At 45.6% G+C, this 25,260-nt stretch overlaps 1 protein-coding gene across 1 annotated transcript in view; it reads left to right on the forward strand.

Moving 5' to 3' along the window:
* Window positions 1-7,908: 7,908 nt before the first annotated feature.
* LOC147861156 (putative germin-like protein 8-1) overlaps window positions 7,909-25,260 on the forward strand; it is a 32,638-nt gene continuing 15,286 nt past the window's right edge. Inside the window, exon 1 of the mRNA XM_087323589.1 lies at window positions 7,909-8,096. Within this exon, the coding sequence (XP_087179715.1) occupies window positions 7,937-8,096 (160 nt within the window). The 5' untranslated portion in view covers window positions 7,909-7,936. The remainder of the gene's footprint in view (window positions 8,097-25,260) is intronic.

The raw sequence follows: 25,260 nt of genomic DNA on the forward strand, positions 1-25,260 counted from the left end.
GGAGCGACTTGGCTATGTCGAAACCAGAGATGACACTACGCACCCGATTCGGCACATCGACAATATTCCGTTCGGCAAAAGAGGTAAGCAAACATACATTGAAAATGTCTTGAATGTTCTGACCATCACGAAGAATTTGGTCTCGGTCGCCCAAATGGTTGAGCAAGGGATCCAAGTACGATTCGACCAAGAAGGGTGCTTCATCGAAAAAGAGGGCCGAATCATCGCGCACGGAAGAAGAGAGGGCCGGATGTTCATTCTCGATTCGCACGAGATGAAATCTGCCATGTTCGCAAAAAGCACGAAAGCCGACTCCAACATAGAGTTATGGCACAAGCGAATCGGCCACATCAATATCAACAAACTCAAAGAAATGAAATCGAAAAGAGTCCTCATCGGACTCCCGACATTCAAAGAGAAGGAGATTGAAGGCGTATGCAAAGCGTACTAATTCGGCAAGCAACACCGACACCCATTCCCGAAAGAGCGGAACGTGAGCAAAGGTCTACTCAATGTAGTTCATTCCGACCTATGGGGACCGGCGCAGACGGCTACATTCGGCGGAGGCCGATATTACGTGCTCTTCATCGACGACTTCTCCAGGCACACTAGGATATACCAAAGCGGTAATAGAGTTAAGTGTTTGGACACTTCCAAAAATTCTAGAATGAAATCGAGAAAGCCACGGGCCGACATGTACGATGTCTTCGATCGGATGGCGGCAAGAAGTACTTATCGGACGATTTCACAGCGTATCTCCGAAAGGAAGGAATTATGTGAGAATTCACTTGCCGACACGCTCCGTAACAAAATGGAGTAGCCGAGTGCAAAAATCGGCACATCCTCGAAGTAGTGTGGGCCATGATGAACGAGAAGCATATGCCCAAGTCATATTGGGCCAAAGCTGCAAATACGGCCGTCTTCCTAATGAACCGGTGCACAACATCCAGAGTGCACGAGGTCACTCCACACGAAAAATACTTCGGAAAGAAGTCGGACTTATCGCACACCCAGATATTCGGCGCGATAGCATACGTGCATATCTGATGAAAAGTAGCAAAAGCTAGATCGAAAGTCGGAGAAATGTATCCTCGTAGGATACTCACTCGAACAAAAGGGGTACAAATGCTACAACCCCTCAACTCGAAAATCTCGCGTAAGTCGAGACGTCGTTTTCGACGAGTCCACATCCTGGTACGCACCAAAGACAACTCCGACTCTGACTCCGCTCGACCCGGAATCTGCCGAAGAAGAGATAGAGGATGAAGATAGCCTTACGCTGTCGTAGTGTATTTCGTACACTACGTGAAAAAGTAAAAATAATATAACCGATTTAATTACATATAAATAAATAAAATAAAAAAATCAAGATATTTATCACGTGCATAGGGCAAGATTCGAACCTTGTACCTCCACGTAGCCAAACCTCAACTTTACCATTATGCTACCTTATATTTAGTGTTCTACAAATAGATTTAATAACTATAAGTGCTTTATTTGCGCCTACCTTTATTAAAAGGTAAATCATGTATATTTAGAGTGCGTGAATATTTTATAGAAAAACGCAAGCAACTAAAAAGTGACTCATGCACATCTAGCGTGCATGAGCACTATATTTAGCAAATAAAAGCAAGGATTAGAAAAGCATCACATGCACATTTAGTGTGCATGAACATATTAGAAAAAAGCATGTAGCTATGCTTAGTCTCTCCCATCACTATATAAGGATGGGGAGCACATTGTAGTTTTTGTTGATTATTTTTCTATAATGATCAATCAATCTAAAATATTCGTGGGATTCACGAATTTGCTAAATATAATTCTCTCTTACTACCTAAATATTGACTAAATATACTAAACTCGTGGGATTCACGAGATTGCTATCTTACTTCTCTTTCTAATAATCTATTCATTACTAGCCTCATCTCATATTCTTCTTTCTCCTAGTCCAAAACCTCGGCGGTTCCCACCCGACTCACGCAACGATCCGGAGCCGAAAGGCACGACACAGTTGGTGAACCCGACGTGAAGACGGGTGGCAAGGAGATGGAGAATCAACAAGAGGCAATGAGCATAACAATGATGATGATGTTCGAGCGGATGCTACAAGAACAACGAGCGATGTCGGAGATCACGGGGGCAGTAAAGCGGCTCGTACAACGAAATGGACAATTCAACGGAAACGATGTGTCATGCTATCTACGTGACTACAAGGCGGAGATGATACGATGTGGGATACCAGAAGGATTGCAAGTGACATCCTTCAATCGGGTGGCCACGGATGAGCTACAAGAGAGAATCCACAAGATACGGCAACAAAACTCGACATGGGGGTCATTCGAAGAAGCTTTACGAGAGGCATATGATTACAAGAGATCGAAGGGACAAGATCGGCGAAAATTCGACGAATGGGTGGCATCGGAGAAGACCCACCGAAGTGCAACACAAGCATTCCTAGAGTTCGAGCATCGTCTTGTTCAACTCTCGGAGCGGGAACAACGATTGGTGGGAGAGGATAAAGTCCTAATGTTCGTAAAATCGATCGATCGAAAAGAAAGGATGGACATCGGGATCGAACTCGAAGACGATGACGGTGCGAACGGTCTTACCGAAGATTGGGCCGAAGTCCAAAGGGTATGCCGGAGACATGATGAGAGGAAGATGAGAATCTTGTCAACGACATGGCCGATGAAGGATGGTCGATTGAAGACAAACGATGGAGCCGATATGAAGGCCGAAATACAGCATGATGGTGCGACGGAAGAGGGTGTAAAACAAGCTACCCTCTTGTCTTGCGAAAGAACGACGGCGAAGGATAAGGCCGATAACCCAAGTGTAGAAGAAGATTTCGGAATACAAGTGTCCGAAACATCAGGTGAAAAAGGGGTAAGCATAATTGATGTTTCCATAATTGATGCAGTGAAAGAGAGCAAGGAGGACTTGATTGAGGAGGTCACCAAGAAAGATGAGATCGAATCGAAGGTGGCTATGGACGAATCAATGGCGGATGGCCATATCAAGATTTCTCCACCGCTGATTCTAGAGACTCCGGCGGTTGCGTTCGAAAGGCAACGTGAGACCGAAGAGACGGAAGGTGGTGGAGAGAAAACAAAGGTCGAAGCCGATTCATACGACGGAGAGATAGCCGAGAAGGAGGCTATGGTTGAAATGACAGAGGATGATAATACCGAGGATTCCTACCCACTAATTCTAGAGACTTCGGCGGTTGTGTCCGAGAACCAACGTGAGACCGGAGAGACGGGAGGTGGCGGCAAGAAAGGTAAAGTCGGAAGCCGGTTCGAATGGAAGGTGATCCAGACGGGATTCCGAACCGGGCGAATGAGGATTCGACCGAAAGTCGACCCGAAAGAAAGTTGAACCGGGCGAATGAGGATTCGGCCGAAAGACGACCCGAAAGAAAGCCGACCCGAAAAGGGGTCGACTCGGTCAAAACCGATCGACCGAGTCTGACTTGGCCGAACGCGAATATGGATGGAAGCCGACCTAGCCGAAAGCCGATCGGACGAGACCGATCCGGAAAGAAGCTAATCCGACTCAATCGAAGGTTGGACCGGTCGAGGCTGGTGAAAACGAGGAAAAGAAAGCCAACCGAAACCGAAACCGATAGATCGAAACTGGGCCGGAAGGAGACCAACTCAATCGAAACTGAACAACCGATTCCGATTCGGCCGAATACGAATCCGATCAAACCGAAAGTTGATCGGACGAGAGCGATCCGGAAAAAAGTCAAGGTTGATGAAGACAAGAAAGAGGCCAGTAAAAGACACTACCACGAATGACAAGGGCCAAGAATATGACGAGAGAGCACAAAGAATATGGTGGATCGGATGGCGACAATGGTTCGGGTGGAAAGAATGGGTCTACTCAAAATGGAGAGACAAAGTTGACATAGCGGGACAAACGGAGGATGAAGGGGAGACAACGAGCATCGGCAACTTCGGCACATACCGGAGGATGTGCGGGTTCGGAGGGGGCGAGTGTCGTAGTGTATTTCGTACACTACGTGAAAAAGTAAAAATAATATAACCGATTTAATTACATATAAATAAATAAAATAAGAAAATCAAGATATTTATCACGTGCATAGGGCAAGATTCGAACCTTGTACCTCCACGTAGCCAAACCTCAACTTTACCATTATGCTACCTTATATTTAGTGTTCTACAAATAGATTTAATAACTATAAGTGCTTTATTTGCGCCTACCTTTATTAAAAGGTAAATCATGTATATTTAGAGTGCGTGAATATTTTATAGAAAAACGCAAGCAACTAAAAAGTGACTCATGCACATCTAGCGTGCATGAGCACTATATTTAGCAAATAAAAGCAAGGATTAGAAAAGCATCACATGCACATTTAGTGTGCATGAACATATTAGAAAAAAGCATGTAGCTATGCTTAGTCTCTCCCATCACTATATAAGGATGGGGAGCACATTGTAGTTTTTGTTGATTATTTTTCTATAATGATCAATCAATCTAAAATATTCGTGGGATTCACGAATTTGCTAAATATAATTCTCTCTTACTACCTAAATATTGACTAAATATACTAAACTCGTGGGATTCACGAGATTTCTATCTTACTTCTCTTTCTAATAATCTATTCATTACTAGCCTCATCTCATATTCTTCTTTCTCCTAGTCCAAAACCTCGGCGGTTCCCACCCGACTCACGCAACGATCCGGAGCCGAAAGGCACGACAACGCGTATGTTCGAAGAAAGTCCGATCACAACCTGACAGAGCGGACCACAAGAGCCTTTGAGCGATCAAAGCACATCACGACCTAGCCCGAAGATGGACAAAGGCAAGGCAAAATGGCAGAATACGAAGACGATCGTTTCGACGACGATGAGTCGACTCACTCACTCGATAGTGAGTTCGGTGGCTTCGATGTACCAATTGGAGCTAAGAAAGCCCTCATCTCTGCAAATGAAAAGCTCTGTCGCTCCACCTGTGAAAAGAATCTGGTCAGCCGATTCGGCTACAACGACTACATGGCATATCACTATGCCTTTATGATGAACGTGGCGACAGTACGCGAGCCAGAAACATTTTCCGAAGCAGCCAAGGATCCGCGATGGATCGAAGCCATGAATGAGGAGATGCAGGCGCTACGCAAGAATGAGACGTGGGATCTCGTTCCCACCTCACCACACAAAAAGGCGATCAAATGAAGATGGATTTACAAAGTGAAGTACAACGCCAACGGTTCCATCAACCGCTACAATTCGCGACTCGTAGCGAAAGGCTACGCCCAAACGCACGGAGTTGACTACGAGGAGACCTTTGCCCCAGTGGCAAAGATGACGACGGTACGGACTGTAATTGCGCTTGCCGCGGTGAAAGGGTGGCACCTCCATCAAATGGACGTCACAAATGCCTTTCTACAAGGCGAATTAGAAGAGGTGTACATGATACAACCACCCGGTTTCAACTCGAGCACCCATCCAAAAGTTGTATGCCGACTCAGAAAGCCACTCTACGGCCGCAAGCAAGCATCGCTTGCTTGGCATTCGAAGATAACGCAATATCGTCATCAAATTGGCTTCCGTATGTCAAAATCTGACAACTCCCTCTACATACAAAGCGATTCCGCAAGTCTGATCGTCATCATCTTATATGTGGATGACCTAGTCATTGGAGGTGAGCATCTCGTCAAAATCAATAAGGTCAAATCCCTCCTTTCCGACAAGTTCGAGATGACGGACATGAAAGAGCTCTACTACTTCCTTGGCATCGAGGTGATTCGGACTCTGGCCGGAATCATGATCTCTCAACGGCACTACATTGTCAACTTGTTATACAAGTTCGGGATGACTGAGAGCAAATCCGCGGCAACCCCTCTCGATCGCAATCTCAAACTCAATGCGAACTCCGGCACCAAAGCGTGTGAGCCGACCCAATATCGGCAACTCATCGGGAGTCTCATCTACCTCACGATCACATGACCCGATCTCAGTTATCCAGTCGGTCCCCTTTGCCAATTCATGCAAACACCGTGTGATACTCACTTGGATTGCGCTAAGCGAGTTCTACGATACGTGAGCAGCACAATGGATTGTGGCATCCTCTACAAGATCGCGATGCCAATACGACTCGAGGGGTACACAGACACCGATTGGGTTGGCTACAAAGTCGATAGAAGATCAACCTCCGGATTTGTTTTTTCCCTCAGCAGCGGAGCAATATCTTGGAGCAGCAAAAAGCAACCAACCATCGCTCTTTCGAGCACAAAGACGGAATACAGGGGTGCGGCAGTGGCCGCATGTGAAGCCGTATGGCTCAAAAGAATACTCAAGGATCTGGGCGTACCCATCAAGGATTCGACTTCCCTTTACTGCGACAACATGCGCAATATCTATCTGGCTCGGAACCCGGTGTTCCACGCGCGGACAAAGCACATCGAAGTGCACTATCACTTCATCCGAGAGCGCGTTCTAGCTGGCGATATCCACCTACAACACATTAGCACCAATCCTCAAACAGTCGACATCTTCACTAAAGCCTTAAGAGCCAACAAGCTAGGGTAATTAATGACCGATCTCGGATTGACGATCCTTGACCGACCAAGCTTGAGGGGGAGTACTGAAGACGCTACGCAATAACGTGTGGATTTCGCAAAGTGCGCACACTACGCAATAACGCGTGGATTACGCAACCGTGCAACGAAGCCGCGAAGAGCCAATCTACCGTGCAAAGCCTCGAAGAAAGACGCAAGCCGAAGCACAGACTTCGCAACTACGCACAATGCAAGCTAGGGCACGGATTCCACAAGTCCGCATAAATGAGAGTCGACGCAAGTTGACCCGGGCTCCGGAACGCGAGTCGAAGCAGATTTCGGATACCGTTTGAAACCAACCCGACTTGAGCTTCAGGGGGCGTGTTGAGAATCAAGCTCAACTTGGTCTAGTGTGTGAACTCACCTTGAGACTAAATACACACTTCAACGGTCAAGAGTCACCATTATGTCACCTCTTTGTATTCTAGCATTTAGTATGAGTCATAGAATCATATTCTATGACACATAACTTATGATCTTTCACATTCCCCATGCTCCATGAGTCTTGTAGTTAATGAAGAGAGAGGGTGACTATATTAAGCACCCTCCTCCCACCTTGTATGATGTTGAGTCTTTCTCATTTGTTAATACAATCTACTTTGCGTATTCTCTGTGTCTTACTCCTCGTCTCTCTCACTCTCTCTCTCTCTCTCATACACACACACAGTTCACACCTATTCCGCTACATAGGAATCATACCCGATTCTTTACAGCTACCAATATAGCCTATTACATTTTAATGTGTAGCATATACTCGGTCGTGACAAAATCGTGCCGATATGTGAAACAGAATAGGCAAGTGGTTAGTAGTAAGGGACTCTAAAGCATTCAAGCATGTTATGGTCATAGCATTGCAACTCTCAAAACATATTTGAGAATTAGTCACATGTAGGATGTGATCAATGTTGTGCTCGCAAAATATCGTGTTGCACACATCCATACATATTCGAAGGAAGGCACACATATCCTACGACAATAAAGAATGATACTTCCAAGAGGTGAAAGAGAAGATGTCCGTCTTCTTTGCCGGTCAATTAATTGAAGAGGGAAGGCCTTTTACTTTTTATTTCTTTCTTTCTTTCTGCAGGTTTACGATTTCTCCCTCCTCTCTCTCGTGTCTTCAATTCAACAACGCGTTGCCTCGACGCTCTGCACACACAACACACACACACACACACACACACTCTCTCTCTCTCTCTCTCTCTCTCTCTCTCTCTCTCTCTCTCTGTGTCTGTATATAAATACATCCCTATCCCTATCTCTCATTCACGCACATTCAGTAAACAACAACAAACTCTTCCAGCCTCACATATAAGAAACAACAACACTCTACTCCTATTCCTTAACAGACATGGCTTCTTCTTCTTCTTCTTCTTCTAAATTGCTAGCCCTCCTCAGCCTTGTTGTCGCTTTATATGTCACAACTCCTCCTACCCTACTTGTGGGCGCAGCGGATGAGGACCCGCTGCAAGATTTCTGTGTGGCCGATGCCAATGCAGCTGCAGTTGCAGCTGCACCCATCACCATCAATGGCGTAACTTGCAAGCCAGCCGACAAAGTCATAGCCCAGGACTTCACGTCCACGCTGCTGCGAGCACCAGCAGCAGCCACATATGATGCTCATTATACTAGTGGCTCCCAGCGCAGCAGCAATGACAGTAAGGCGGCCATGGTCACCTTGGCCTCTGTGGCCACCTTCCCTGGGCTCAATACGCAAGGCCTGTCCATCGCTCGCATCGACTTCCCGCCAACGGCGGATTGAACCAACCCCACGTCCACCCGCGTGCCAGCGAGGTGCTCTTCCTGGTGCAGGGCACGCTCACCGTCGGCTTCGTCTCCACCGCCCCAAACAACACGCTCTTCCAGGCCACGCTCTATCCCGGAGACCTCTTCGTCTTCCCCCGTGGCCTCGTCCACTTCCAGATCAACCTGGACAAGAAGAATCCAGCGCTGGCCATCGCCGCCCTAAACAGCCAGAATCCAGGGCTCTCCCAGATTGCTGTGGCTCTCTTTGCCGCCAACCCACCCCTGCCAGGGATGGTGCTCCAGAATACGTTGGGCATAGAGCAGTCGGAAGTGGACGCCCTCGCCGCCAGCGTGAAGAAGGCCAGCGTAGTAGCTTGAATACCCGTAGTATGAACGTACAATCAATAACAAGCGGCACCATGACCTAATCAATCTTTCCAGCATAAAGTACCTCATCCTCAGACTATATCTGTTTGTCTATCCGTTTGAATAATACATACATTTTGGGCATTGGACGCTCACAACAATCACCTCTGTAATCTTTCCTTTATAAATGGTCAAATTAATCATTCTAGTTTCTGTGTCCTTTTTGTGAAAATATACAATTATGTTAATAAATAGTATATCGGAAAGATTTGAATGCGTGTTGTCGCCGGTAGGTAACATTACATGTCTCCGGTTTCCGACTCTCTCTCTCTCTCTCTCTCCATGACTTGTAGTTGTAGTAGTGCTCCTAAACCTACTACTACAACATTTGGTCTGTCAAAATATTAAATATTAGAAATAATAGACATGAATATAAATAACGAATTTATCATAATTAAATAAAACGAGAATAAGTAATATAACAACATATTCTTGTCTCTTGTTCAGTGTGACGGTCACAACACATTATGTGAGATTTGCTCAGAATGAACATTCCCACTACAAACTTCCTTACAGGATCTCTTCTACCTATAAATAAAATGTAACACATACCAAGACCATAATGTGGTCTCTCTTTTATCATCAAATTAAGTTATATATATACAATTGTTATACTTTGTTAGATAATACTTTATGTTCCTACATAGTATTAGAGCCTTGCCCTACGAACTTAAGCAGAATCATCAAGAAGATCGACCTCAAAGATCTCTAAAGATGGATTCCAACACAAGTTCAACAAACAAAACAACGTCGATGATAAGAAAGTACACCATGGAGAAACTCAACGACAAAAATTATATAGAATGTGGAAATTAAGGATGATCCTAATCCTTGAAAGAGCACAATTAATCGACATTGCAAAAGGTATAACAACACAACCTAACCATCCCAAATTTGATAGAATGGAAGATTAACAATTTAGATGGATGCACGCCATTGGTATCCATTTAATAGATGAGCAAATAGGTTTAGTGAAAGAAGTATAAACATCAAAAGAAAGATGGCATACAACGAAGGAACGCCACAAATCCTCATACAGAACAATAGATATCAACACTTTCAGACACCTTGTCACATTGGAAATGGAAGAAAGCGAAGGAGTTGATAATTCATGAGAAATAGCCTTTTAGCCAGCATTATCTGTAGGTAATAAAATTGATGAAGATATGAAAGTTTATTTAATCTTGGGTGCCTTACTAGATTCGCGATGTCACGGAAATCCGCGCTTGCGGGTCGGTCGAACGAGACCACCAAGGTCTTTGACCAAGGAGGATGGATCGGGTGACTTGTGCTTGTAAGGAGTCGACCATTGTTTAGGTTTACAATCGGGTCGTTCTTGTTTTCGAAGATGCTTGTGTGGGTTGACTAAGAGAAAGAGAGAGAGAGAGAGAGAGAATAAAGAGATTGTGAAAATATTTACCGCACCACAAAGATGTCGTGAAGCACGCTACACATGTGCCAAACGTTGCGATGTGCGCATTACACGTGCGCAGACAAACACCGACCTCTATCTGCAAGTGGTGATGGAGGAGCGAAAGGATCATTGAAGACAATGGAACAGTGGAAGGATTAGCGCTTGCGAGAAGTATTAAAGATAGATCTGGAGGAGAATGCCAACTCCTAGTTGAAACTTTTGACTTCAAAGTTGAGATACAAGACACGTTGCCAATGGGATAACTAGGATTTATTAATTATTATTGATTGCATACGTGCATGTGAGGGTGTAGTACATGCATACAATGCATGAAATGCATGTGATGCATGAGCACCAAATGGCAATCATGCATCACATGCAATGCATGATGACCATGTACCTCATCCAAGCTCTCATGTACCAGTAGTTCGTGTGAAATGTACAATGAAGAAAATATATTTTAAAGGAAATAACCTAGTCTAATGGTATGTCAATTGCCTCCTATCTTAGAGGTGTAAGGTTCAAACCTTTACTTGTACCTCATTGTATGCGTTAAGCTTATTATATATATTTGTGTAATGAACACCTAAACACACATTACACGTGCACATTCATGTGTTACACATCTAACCATCACTCCTTTCATACGTGTGCATATTGCATCTTCACGATTTCCCTCGTTCCACGCGATTTTCACACTGTTGCCGAAAATCTTCATGACATCCACCCCCACCAAACCGCATGTCCTCTGGTACGTGCCAAGAAGTGAGTGTGAGATTTCGGCTACGGTGATCAATCAATTTCCTCCATGTCCTCATCAACCTCGCTGACATTTGTGGGTGCCGTCATACTATCTCCATTGTTGAGGTCATCCAGGTTAGGACCCTCATCTTGTCTTTTCTTGAATATCTTTACTCTTTTCCCCGCAATGGGTATGACCAGCCTTGATCCGTCTAGCTCCACGAGGTGGTAGGTGGCGTTGTCATTGGCACTCATCACTACAGACGGTCCGAACCACCTTCTTGCAAACTTCCTTGTCGCCCTGTGTTGGTTGTCCACGTTGTTGTCGTAGACCAATACTCAATCTCCTTCTTCGATCTTCTTGGGACATAGTCGGCATGTCTTACCAAACCAAATCTTATTCTTCACACGGGCTGTTTCCATTATCTTTCACGCATTCTCTAGGTCTTCGAGTCTTCTTTCGAGTTGCCTAATTCGTGCCGTCGATAATTCTTCCTGGCTCATCTCATTCTTCCATGGTATTGCTACCCATGAGGCGATCGTCCTCTCAATGGGCATTATTGGTTTCTGTCCATACATGAGCTCTGCTGGCATATAGCCTGTCACGAAACTGTGCGTAGTTCTATCGGCCCACAATGCATAGGGCAATAATCGCGGCCAATTCCCAACTCGACCATCACATGCTCATACGATGGATTTGACTATCGGCCCATGCCCTCGCTCGATCTTCCCATTTGCTTCCGGATTATAGGCAGTTGTGAGGGAGAGGTTTACGCCTAATCGCTCGAAGAGCTCCATTGCTTCATGTGCATCTAGCTCCCCTCGGTCGGCCACTATCTTTCCCACACATCCGTATCGGCAAACGACCTCTTCGAGTAGAAATTTGCATACGGCTGTCATCGTCTTATTTGCTAAGGCTCGTCCTTCTACTTGGTTTGTTAGGTCTTCCCTCCTAGTACCAAGTACTTCATCTGTCCCACTCCCATTGGCATCGAGACCATATCCACCATCCATTTAAAGTGTATGGTGAGTGGGTATGTTGGTCGCAACCCATCACGATGACGTACGTTTGAATGTACTTGACAACTTTCGCATGTGGACACAAAATGTAGTACATCTTTATACATGCTCGGCCACTAGTACTTTTCCTTTAGCTTTTCAAATATTGCCCACGTTCCTCTATGACCTGCCCATGGATTCTCGTGGAATTCAGACATCATTGTTGTTTGGTCATCTTTCTTCACCACTACTCGTCGTGCCATCCCTATCCTTCTCTTTGGATGCCGCCAGAGGAATCCTCCCTTCAGAAACTACTGGTAGGCTTTCTTTCGTATTTGTAGAGCCTCCTCCTTTGTCCATGAAGCATCTGCCATCATTGTTCTCAAGAATCTTCTGATTAGTAACCACTCCCCTTCATATTCGTTCTCGTTGAAAGTGTGGAGGGTTGGTGTGCCTCTGTCTTTTGCCGATAGTTGGGCTGCCTTGAAGAAGTCGAGGGCGACGTTTTCATCTTTTGAAACCATGTCACTTTCATCCTCGAATCTTGCTCTTGACAGCATATCAGCCATGGCATTGTTCTTCCCAGCAATGTGGCGGATTTCCGGCTTCAAAGACTTTATATAAGCGATCCACCTTAACATAACCAGATCTGGTGTTGCACATCCGGAGATCATCCCAAGGATTGGGAGGCAATCCGTTTCAATTACCACCTCTGACTCGATTAGGCAGTCCTTGTGTACTTTTACTACAGACACGATACCCCAGAGTTCCCGCTTTACTTGGGCGTATCCTCATTGTCGTTCGCTAAGAACCTTTGCTCCGAACTGGATGGCGTACCGTATGCTATCTTCTCCTTCTTGGTTGTTGACCCATCCAATTCCCATTGGACTCGTATCTATTGTGACGTAGATGGGCATCCCTTCTTTGTAGATGGATTTCCTTAAAGCTGGTGCTACCACCAGTAGCCCTTTTAACCTCTTCATCGCCTCTGTGTGTATTGGTTCCCATTTGAATTTTCTCCCTTTTTTCAGTAAGCTATACAAGGGTTCAGCCACATGAGCATAGTGCAGAATCCAAATGTGGTAGAACGCACATGCTCCTAAGAATCTTCAGACCTCCATCTGCATTCCACATTCCTCTCGCATCTCTTGAATAGCATTCACCTTCTCGGGAGAGGGTTTTCGTCCATATGGTCCACAAAGATGTCCCACAAAGCTGATTTTTCTCCGGAGAATGTGAGCCCTGCACCTTCTAGTCTTTCTAGCACTCTTCCACAGTCTTTAATATGGTTTGAGACAAATCTTTGACATCCATCTTGATCTAAAGACTCGTCCTTCTCTGATTCGGGGCACCCCTTTATAGGGATATCATCGAGGAAAAGCATCGTAATATCTGGAATGCAGTCTCTTAGTACTTTGTTCATGGCATTCATCATGTGCGCCACCGAGTTAGTTGCCCCTTGCGGTAATGTACACATCCTTACTAGCCCGATGGGAGTCCGCATCATTGTGATGTCTCGACTATCCAAAGACAATTGAAATTGGTTGTATCCAGAATACAAGTGTCCAATCGAGTAAATGGACCTTCCTACAAAAGCTTCAGCAAACTCATCAACACTAGGTCCAATACCAACATTACGAATGGTGACCTTGTTTACCGGTTGTAGATCTTGGATAAATCGAAGCGCTCCATTCTTTTTGGGCACTGTGAACCACCTATTTGAATAAGGCGCATTAGATGGCTCAAGGATTCCCATTCTAATCTTTTCTTGTAACAGCTCCAACAATCTTGGAATGTGAGCTATTGGAACAGGAATTGGCTTCAAGTTCCATGGCACATGGGGTATTGTAAAGATAACCATTGGTTCCACAAGCGTTGGGTCAACACATCTGATTTCTTGTGGGGAAACGGCAAATGCTTTCCCGTGTTGCTCCAACATTTCCTGGAACTTGGACTCTTCTTTGGGAAGCAGAAACTCACCCCCACCAACTTTGAACTTTCGTTGAGTTTCGTCGGTGAAGACATGCCCTACTCCTTTCAGGTCTCTAAGGCACGGATCTCATGCTACCTCCTTTATTCGCTGCCAACTGTCTTCAAGCAAGGGAGCAGCCACAAGTTTGACCTTCTTATCCATAGTCTTGTATTTGGTATTAACTTCGACTTCATCCGTTGCGACACCTTGTTCGTATTTGTCGATGGTGGTGTATAAGGCGATAGAGTTTATTGGAATTATTTTGTTGACTTGCACTTTCGATTTGATGACTTTCTCCATTTCCCCAAGAGTATCATCAAATGATATCATCTCCATGTACCCCTTTATTGCCTCTTCCTTGCTTATAATCCCGATTTCTCTAAATTGTTCCTCTAGGATTCCTATTTTAATATCTCCTCTATTTATGTTGTTAAATTTACACATCCCATTTTCAAAAAACAAGACTTCATTTTCATTAATGGGGTGACAACTTTTATTACACTGAATTGGGGACATAGTTAGATGTCCCAGACTACTGTTGTCCCTCTCCCTAATAGCCCGAATTAAAAATCCTCCCTAACTTCTTTCCCTAAGCTATGCCTATTTCTTTCATGGTTCGGTCGTACCGTGAGGAATTGAACCGAGCTTGTCCCATCTTGACTTCGTATCCGTGCATATGTTGAACCATTATCAAGTACCTTTGTCTCCATTCGGGATGCTGTTATGTAAGGCTCGCCAAGGATGACAGGATGTGACGCTGATTCTTGTACAAAAGACTGTTGATCATGCTCAACGTCACCAATAGTTACCTTAACGTTAGGGCATGCCCCATGACGCTCTTCCGTCACCCTAGTTGCCGCTCGAATCTTCCACCCATGCCTAGTATTAATGGGCCAGCAACCCTTTCGATAGAAGTCAAGAGACATGAGGTTGATCTCCGAGCCATGATCAATGAGCGCCACCACTGAATCTTTCAAATCTCCCGTCCGCACCGGTGTCTTGGTAGTAGCCTTAGCCCAATGTGGCCTTGCAAAATGGCTATCGACAAATTCTTGTTAAGTTTCAAGACCTTCCGTTGTGATAGCGCTCATTGAGACATTTGCCGATCTAGTCCCTTCTTCACTTGTCGTTAGTCTCTTCCTTTTTATTAAGTCAATGATGACATCATGAAATTCTTTCTTTGCAATTCCTAAGTCCTCTCATAGTGTGAACTCGATTCAGCTATCTAGGATTCTTTCTTCCATCACATGTTTAAGGTCGGTGGATTTCTCTATCTTCGAGCGTAGTTTGAATGTTGGTCCGATTCTTTCCTTCCCTCTTTCGGTTATCGTTTGAGGACGTGATGATTCCTCCCTTCTTCGAACAGCTTCTCTTGTGTCATGTTTCTTTGAAGGGCCTGATCAGTCATCTGGTCTTTTTCGTTTCTCTTCAACTAATACGTCGTAGTTTTGACACATGGCCTCGACAAAGCTAGACTTCTCCTTCACAGGGTCCTCCCATCCCATCATTTCTTGGACTCTTCGTTCTGCTTTGAGTGCCTCATTCATGCAGAGCTTCCCTTTTCCGACTTGATTCAATATGATTGGCCAAAATTCTCCTACTTGAGATTCTTGGGCTCTCGTCTCGTGTCCAGCCTGAATTCCAGCTGATGAGGAATAGTAAATACTATTCCCTTTGTTTTCTTCCATTTCCTCCATCAACTTCTTCATACCTCCTCGGCCGAAGTTGGTGTTAAGAGGACGTTGTGTCACCGAGGAGTGAATCCGATTGTTGGAGAGATAAATGATATCTCGTCGGAGGGCATTTTGGAATTCTGAGCAATCTCTCCACTAGTGTTCCAAGGAGTCACACCAAATACACCTACGGGGAAAGTCCAAGCGATGACCTGGAAAAATTTGTGTTTCCTCCTTTCTAATTTGAGAAATTCTCATCTCTCGAAGCATATCTACAAGCTCGTCCATTCTTGCTCCATCTATGGGTTGAGCCATTTCATCATCCCTCGGTCTTTGGGCTTGTGGTTCTTGTCTCACGTTGTGAGCTTGCCGGCCAATTTTAGCTACAACATTCGATCTTGTCTCGTTGTCCCATTGTCAACGCTTATCAAAACGTCCACATGCTCTCTTCACTGCTGCCCAGTCAGAAATGAGGTCTTCATCATTCTCTAATAGTAGCCCAAGATCTCTTCGATCTTTCTCATCTACTGATTTGATAAATAGGAGCACCTTGCTGGAATCAAGAATCGTTTTGTCAAGTGCAAGCAGACGATCAAATCTTTGCTCGAACTCGTGGAGCATTGCACTCGCACTCAACTCTTTGTTAGAAGACTCCACCTAGTCCATTAAATCTTTCTTCGTCATTTGAGATGAGTCACCAAACCCATATTCTTCAAGTAAACTTTGTTCAAAAGATGACCATTCAGGATTGGCCTCTTGTAGCTCTAGGACCCGAGAGTAAAGACTTGAATTTACAATCCTTGAGAAGCTTGCTACTTGTCTTGCCATAGAAATACCCTTTTTCCGCATTTCTGTTTTGTAGGTGTCAAGGTATCGTGTCACATCTCTACCATCAAAGCATCCGTTGGCATCCACAATCCTATCGATGGCAACGTCAAGGCGTGCGACGTTGTCTCTCTCTTGAAGCATTTGGTCCATCATCCTCGCCATTGCTTGTGCTAGACTATCATTAGAGTCTCTAGCACTTGAAGTTTCGGGCATCCTCCCTTGCCGTTCTTCACGTCGGGTTCACCAATTAATGTCGCAAAAATCCGCGCCTGCGGGTCAGTCGAACCAGACCACCAGGGTCTTTGATCAAGGAGGATGGATCGGGTGACTTGTGCTTCTAAAGAGTCGACCGTTGTTTAGGTTTACAATCAGGTCGTTCTTGTTGTCAAAGATGCTTGTCTGGGTTGTCTAAGAGAAAGAGAGAGAGAGAGAGAGAGAGAGAGAGAATAAAGTGATTGTGAAAATATTTACCGCACCACAAAGAGGTCGTGAAGCACGCTACACATGTGCCAAACGTTGCGATGTGCGCGTTACACGTGCGCAGACAAACACCGGCCTCTATCTGCAAGTGGTGATGGAGGAGCGAAAGGATCATTGAAGACAATGGAATGGTGGAAGGATTAGCGCTTGCGAGAAGTATTAAAGATAGATATGGACGAGAATCCCAACTCCCGATTTAAATTTTTGACTTCAAAGTTGAGATACAAGACACGTTGCCAATGAGATAACTAGGATTTATTAATTATTATTGATTGCATACATTGCTTGCTTTCCTTTCCCTTCCTCTCCTTCTTATATTTATGCCCCCATGCATATGTGCATGTGAGGGTGTAGTACATGCACACAATGCATGATATGCATGTGATGCATGAGCACCAAATGGCAATCATGCATCACATGCAATGCATGATGACCATGTACCTCATCCAAGTTCTCATGTACTAGTAGTTCGTGTGAAAAGTAAATGAAAAAAACAAGTTTTAAAGGAAATAACCAAGTCTAATGGTATGTCAATTGCCTCCTATCTTAGAGGTGTAAGGTTCAAACCTTTACTTGTACCTCATTGTATGCGTTAGGCTTATTATATATATATATATATATGTGTAATGAACACCTAAACACACATTACACGTGCACATTCATGTGTTTAACAAACACATCTAACCATCACTCCTTTCATACGTGTGCATATTGCATCTTCTTGATTTCCCTCGTTCCACAGGATTTTCACACTGTTGCCGAAAATCTTCACGACAACGGTTCACTTTGGTCACCACATATGGAAATGATGACACTTTAAACATCAAGAACATGTTCCAAAAAATGAAAATACAAAAGATCCAAAGAATAAAGGGTAACATGAAACACAACAATTCAGTGTTGCCTTTTGACGGCCGTTCTAAACGTTTTTGGCAAATTTAACCGTATATGAAGGTTAATTTTAAAATGAAACCGTCAATCTTGACGGGCATATATTTTATAAAAACGCAAAAATGAAGGTTTAAATTTTGTTGATACCGTCAAATTTTGCTAAGGCCAAAACAATAGTACATGTATTAGTAGTTAGAAATTACAATTCATAGGCCATAACATATAGTTTTATTTAAGAAAAAGTAAATGTGTAAAACATATGTTATATGATATGATAAAAGAAAAGGAAAATAAACTTACGGTTTCTCCTATTTTCAGGCCATTCCGCTCTTTTGTTTGTTTGTTTCTTTCTTTATATCTTTCTTTCTTTCTCTCTCTTTCTCTGTCCATTTGCTTTGACTTCTTTTTTTATTTCTCTCTCACTTTCTCCCTTGCTTTGATCACGTTGTAATTCTTTCTCAAGCTCTTTGTGTTGATCAAATTGTACTTTGTTCTTTCTTTCTTTCCCATCCTCTCTCTCACTCACAAGTTATAATTGATCATTGATGGAACACATCCATAACTTTGCAACTCTCACACACAAGTTATAATTTATCATTGATGTCAATGCATGTCTTCAATTTTTACATGATGTAAAGGCTTGTGAAATGGAACTCTATAGGTTTGTTGACACTTTACGTTTTAATTGTGAAGCCTATACTATGTATGAAGCTTGGCGTATGTTTTGCAAAATGAAGGATTGGCAAGATAGTTTCCCTCATTTGATGAAATTATGGCACACTACTTTGGTTATTCCATCTAGCACAATTTCGTGTGACAGAGGGTTCTCTAAGCAAAATCTCATCAAAGAGATGAAAAGAAACCGATTGAATATAGAACATTTAGATGATTTAATGTGAGTCTCATTGAATGGGCCACACATTGAAGAAATAGAATGGGATTGTGTATATGAAATTAGGAAAGATGCAAAGGATAGAAGGGTATAATATATTGTTTAGTACGAATATTCAACGTATTTACTTTTTGAAGGGCAATTTTTTCGACAAACCATTATTTGACGGGCAAATTTTTTGGAATACCGTTCTCATGATAGGCAATGTTGGCAGTCAAAAGGCAACAATGCAACAATTGATCAATGACAATGAGTGCAATAATAAGATTTCAAAAATCCAACTTCAAAAGTTTCAAAGTTTCCAAGTTCATACAAACCAAACGAACCATCAAACCAAGGAGAAATGAATGTCTCCACAATCATATGTAGATATTGCAACAAACCGGGACACATGGAAAGAGAATGTCATCAAAAGCAATATGACCAAAGAAAGAAAGGTATAAAGTTCAATGCCCAAGCACATTCTACATCAATATCTAATGAAGGTGAAGACACATCTTTCATACAAGCATTCATGTCAGAAGTACAAACAAACAAATTTTAATTGAAAGGTTATGGTACTTTGGTCAAAAAAAACATATTTGAGCACGTCATCATTTTATCACAAACTTGGTCGAAGCAAAAGAGATGTCACTCCAATACACTTCAACCACAACCATGTGGGCTGATTTTGTCACTAAACCCGTACCCAACACAAGCATTGGATATGTTGTTCCAAGATATGACTCAAATATGAGAAACCAAACAAATAGGTTCTTACATTAAAGGGGTGTTACAATAGTAAATATTAGAAATAATAAATGTATCATAAATAAATAAAATGAGAATAAATAATGTAACCTATTCTTGTGCCTCTTGTTCATAATGACGGTTACAACACATTCATGTGAGATTTGCTCACAATGAACATTCCCATTACAAACTTCCCTATGATCTCTTCTGCCTATAAAATGTAACACCTACCATGATCATAATGTTATATCTATTTTATATAATTTTTATACTTGGTTAGATAGTACTTTAAATTCATAGAAATACAATACAATGCATATAGACGTCATCATACCTATAAGTATTGCTTTAGCGGCCCATGCTACTTCTACAAATTTAGCTTCAATTGTAGATGAGAGTGTTAAGAATTCTAGTATTTGTATTGCCATGAGTGTTACGGGCATGACCATATAATATTCCGTGGTGAGAATTTACTGTAGTATTCTATACATGTGGATAACTATGAGGCTTAAATGAGAGTGTAAAGAAGGGGAGGATTACTTTTAATCCTCAGGAGTGAGACAACCCATTAGGCCACGTGTGAATAAAGACGAACTTGATTCAAAAAGCCTCGAAATAAAGACCTCGTACCATCAAACTGTTGGTATTTTCGGTCCCTCCGGATGGGATGTCCGGAGATGAATGACGGCAAGCCCGGTTGCGGTTACGGAACCGAAGGATGAAGAGTACCCGGCTACGGAGTCGGATGATGTAGACCCCGGCTACGGAGCCGGATGATGAAGACCCCGGCTACGGAGCCGGATGATGAAGACCCCGGCTACGGAGCCGGATGATGAAGACCCGGCTACGGAGCCGGATGATGAATGTACCCGGAGAGAGATCCGGATGCGGGGACATATTTGTGAATATGTTTTGCCAAGGGCCCTGGAGGCTATATTTGTAAATAGCCCTAAAGTCATATGTGTATAAATATGACTTAGGGCAAACAGTTTTATGTCGCTACTCATTTTTCTGTTTTTCCACTCTAGAGGAGTGAAGAGAGAGCAGCCGTGAGAGAGATAGAGCGTGAGAGAGGAAGAGGTCGACGCCTCTGTGTAATACCGCCGCCTGTGGCGAGGACAGCGAGCTCAAGGTCGTCGCCTTGCAGCTCGCCATTGTATATTTCTCTGTGCATAGTTTTGGTTTGGAGTCTTGCACTCCCGTGGTTTTTCCCGTATAGGGTTTTCCACGTTAATCCCTGTGTTATCGTGTCTTTCTCTGTGTTTCCTATTTTCTGCTGCATTGATTCGTGATTTCTCGGTTGTGGCCGAACGGTGAAGGTGAATCGGAGCGTGGATTTGTAACAAGTGGTATCAGAGCGACGGCAGTGCAGAAAATGGAAGGCGGCAGCAGCGGGCAGCCGGGGATGATGGTGCTGAATGCGCAGAACTACGCCGACTGGAAGATCAAGATGGAGGATCTTCTGATTGTTCGGGACCTGTACGAACCGATTGACAGGTCGGAAATACCGAAGGGGGTACTTGAGACGGAATGGAGGCTTCTGAACCGGAAAGCCGTTGCAACCATTCGGCAATACGTCGACGTGAGCGTTCTACAACATGTGGCGAACGACACCAACGCATACGAGATGTGGCGGAAGCTGTCGGGCCTCTACGAGAGGAAGAATGCGTTGAACCGGACCTCCCTGATGAGGAAGATAGTGAACCTCAAGTACCGGGACGGCGAGAGTATGGTGGAACACGTAAGCACGTTCATGGGATTCGTGAACCAGCTTGCGGCGATCAAGTTCCCGCTGGAGGATGCAATGCAAGCCATCATTCTGATGTGTACATTGCCGGAAAGCTGGGAGAACTTGGTGGTGACTCTCAGCACCTCCTGCACCGAAGATAACTTGTCTCTACAAACGGTAAAGACAAGTATCTTGAACGAAGAAGCGCGTCGGAGAGATAAAGAACCGGCCTCCGACTCGAAGGCGCTGCTTACCGAATCGGAACGGGGAAGACAATGGAACCGGAGTCCGCAAAGACGGGAGAAGTCGGGGACCCGGTCGCAGTCAAGAGGAAGACCCACATGCTTCCACTGTGGGAAGCCGGGGCACTTCCGGAAGAATTGTCGGCATTACCGAAAGGACAACGGAGCCGACGACACCGATTCGAAGAAATCACCGGAGAGAAACGGTGCATACCGGGGAGCCACGGACCGGAGAGGTCCGGATCGGCGAGGGCAGGACCGGAAAGGAATGACGGCACTCGCGGCAAGTGAAGAAGAGATAATGCTCATTACCGAAGAGAGGGAGCTGAACGTTGCCGGTGAAGAGATGACCTGGGTGGTCGATTCCGGAGCGTCGTTCCACCTGACCCCGGAGAAGAAATACTTCTCATCCTACACAGCCGGTGAGCACGGCTGTGTCCGGATGGGAAATGAAGGTACATGCCGGATTGCCGGCATAGGAGACGTGTGGCTGATGACATCAACCGGATGCAAGATGCTGTTGAAGGATGTCCGACACGTTCCGGAGGTTCGATTGAACCTGATTTCGGCCGGGAGGCTAGACGATGAAGGCTACACGGGTAGCATCCGGAACGGTGTCATGAAGTTCAGCAAGGGGAGCCTGATAGTGGCTCGGGCCCGGAAAGTCAACACACTGTACCTGATGAATGCCCAGTTGTGTCCGGAAGAGTTGAACGTGGCAGCCGACACTGCCGGTGAGCTGTGGCACAAGAGGCTGTGCCACATGAGTGAGAAGGGGATGAAGAGGCTCGCAGAAGACAACCTTATTCCAGTGAAGCATGTGCACCTGGAGAAGTGCACCGATTGCCTGGCCGGTAAGCAGAACCGAACCTCTTTCCACTCAAGGCCACCGACGAGACGTAGTGTACCATTGGAGTTGGTACACACTGATGTGTGTCAGGTAGAAACGAAGTCACATGGCGGAGCCCAGTACTTCGTAACATTCATTGATGATCACAGCCGGAAGCTGTGGACGGCACCGTTGAAGACAAAGGACCAAGTGTTGTGCGTCTTCAAAGAACTCCACGCGAGAGTGGAAAGGGAATCCGGCAAGAAGCTGAAAGCGATACGAGCGGATAACGGAGGGGAATACCGGGGGCAGTTCGCGGAGTACTGTCGCTCGAAGGGAATCCGGCTCGAGTTTACTGTGCCGAAGACGCCGGAACTGAACGGGCTGGCCGAGAGGATGAACCGGACCATAATGGAGAGGGTCCGGAGTATGCTGGCGCATGCGGAATTACCCAAGGGGTTTTGGGCTGAGGCAATGTCGACGGCGACATACGTGATAAACAGATCACCCTCAGTACCTTTGGACGGAGACACGCCGCAGAGAGTGTGGACCGGTAGGGAAGTATCCTACCGGCATCTGAAGGTGTTCGGGTGTCTCGCATACGTGCATGTGGCAAAGGACCGGAGAGGAAAGTTAGATCCAAAGACCCGGCCATGCATATTCCTCGGTTACGGCGACGACGAGTTCGGCTACCGAGTATGGGACCCGGTCGACAAGAAGATATTCAGGAGTCGAGATATCATCTTCATGGAGGACAAGACACTCGCCGACTGGGAGTCGGAGAAGAAGATGAAGAGCTCAAAGTCGACCGGTGAGAATCAACTCTACGAAGAGCAGTCCCGACCGGCAAGGGACCGGTTAGCACTCGAGGATCCGGCCGAAGACGGTGAAGAAACAGAACCGGCCGAGGAAGATGAAACTGATACCGGAACCGGCCCCGATCCCGAAATGGATTCGGATGAAGAGGAAACGGAGGAGCCGGTTACCGAAGCCCCGGAACGGAGATATCCTCTAAGAGAGAGAAGGGCCCCCTGGAGATTTCCGGAACCAGAGCACGTGCTGCTAACCGACGAGGGGGAGCCGGAGAATTTTGAAGAAGCAGAGATTGACACACATAGCCGCAGGTGGTTAAGTGCCATGCAGGAGGAGATGGATTCCCTGCATGAGAACCACACATATGAACTTGTGGAGTTGCCGAAAGGAAAGCGGGCACTTCGAAACAAGTGGGTGTTCAAGCTGAAACCGGGAGATGCCGGAAACCCCCCGAGATACAAAGCCAAGATCGTGGTGAAGGGGTTCCAGCAGAAGAAGGGCGTCGACTTCGACGAGATATTTGCCCCGGTAGTGAAGATGACCTCCATCCGGACGGTGCTGAGCATAGCGGCAAGCATGGACCTCGAGGTAGAACAGATGGACGTGAAGACGGCATTCCTTCACGGTGACCTCGAAGAAGAGATCTACATGCAGCAACCGGAAGGATTCGAGAAGAAAGGAAAGGAGCACCTGGTATGCCGGTTGAAGAAGAGCCTCTACGGTCTGAAGCAGGCTCCCCGGCAATGGTACCGGAAGTTCGACTCCTTCATGACAGATGAAGGGTACCACAAAACGCAGACCGATCACTGCGTGTTTGTGAAGAAGTTCGAAGGAGGAGACTTTCTAATACTCCTCCTGTACGTGGAGACATGTTGATCGTCGGACGAGACCAGGTCAAGATACGGATGCTGAAGAAGGCTCTTCACCGAACCTTCTCAATGAAGGACCTGGGTCCGGCGAGGCAAATACTAGGGATGCACATCATCCGGGACCGGAAGAAGAAGCAGTTGTGGTTGTCACAGGAGAAGTACGTGACAAAGGTGCTTCACCGGTTCAACATGTCGGAAGCAAGACCGGTCGGGTCAACACTCCCGGCAAACTGCAAGCTGTCCAGGAAGCAAAGCCCCAAGACAAAGGCTGAGAAGGAGGTCATGATGAAAGTACCATATGCCTCTGCCGTCGGGAGCTTGATGTACGCAATGGTGTGTACCCGACCGGACATAGGATATGCAGTCGGAGTGGTGAGCCGGTACATGAGCAATCCCGGCAAAGAGCACTGGAACGCGGTCAAATGGATACTCCGATACCTAAAGGGCACTTCGAACATGTGCCTCCGATTCGGCTCCGGTAAGCCCGAACTCGATGGATTTACCGATTCGGACATGTCGGCTGATGCGGATACCAGCCGGTCCACATCAGGGTATGTGATGACGTATGCAGGGGGAGCTGTTTCGTGGCAGTCGAGGCTGCAGAAGACGGTTGCGTTGTCAACCACGGAGGCGGAGTACATGGCGGCTGTTGAAGCCGGCAAGGAAATAATATGGATGAAGGAATTCATTAGAGAGCTCGGTATCCGGCAGGAGGAGTACCGGCTCTACTGCGATAGTCAGAGTGCCATCCACCTTGCGAAGAACGCGGCCCCGGCTCTACTGCGATAGTCAGAGTGCCATCCACCTTGCGAAGAACGCGGCCTACCATTCCCGGACGAAACACATCCAGCGTAGATACCACTGGATCCAGGAAAGGATAGAAGACAAGGAGTTCGTGCTGACGAAGATCCACACGAACGAGAACGGGTCGGATATGCTGACCAAGGTGCTCACACCCGACAAGCTGGAAGCATGCCGGAAGAGGATCGGATTGGAGAGACATCCCATGCCGAAGTGAAGGGGGAGTTTGTTGGGATTTTCGGTCCCTCCGGATGGGATGTCCGGAGATGAATGACAGCAAGCCCGGTTGCGGTTACGGAACCGGAGGATGAAGAGTACCCGGCTACGGAGTCGGATGATGTAGACCCCGGCTACGGAGCCGGATGATGAAGACCCCGGCTACGGAGCCGGATGATGAAGACCCGGCTACGGAGCCGGATGATGAATGTACCCGGAGAGAGATCCGGATGCGGGGACATATTTGTGAATATGTTTTGCCAAGGGCCCTGGAGGCTATATTTGTAAATAGCCCTAAAGTCATATGTGTATAAATATGACTTAGGGCAAACAGTTTTATGTTGCTACTCATTTTTCTGTTTTTCCACTCTAGAGGAGTGAA

Source organism: Azolla caroliniana, unplaced genomic scaffold, assembly GCF_043228905.1.
Source record: "Azolla caroliniana isolate FFs.n. ecotype wild unplaced genomic scaffold, voAzoCaro1.0.p SCAF_8, whole genome shotgun sequence".
NCBI classification, from domain to species: domain Eukaryota; kingdom Viridiplantae; phylum Streptophyta; class Polypodiopsida; order Salviniales; family Salviniaceae; genus Azolla; species Azolla caroliniana.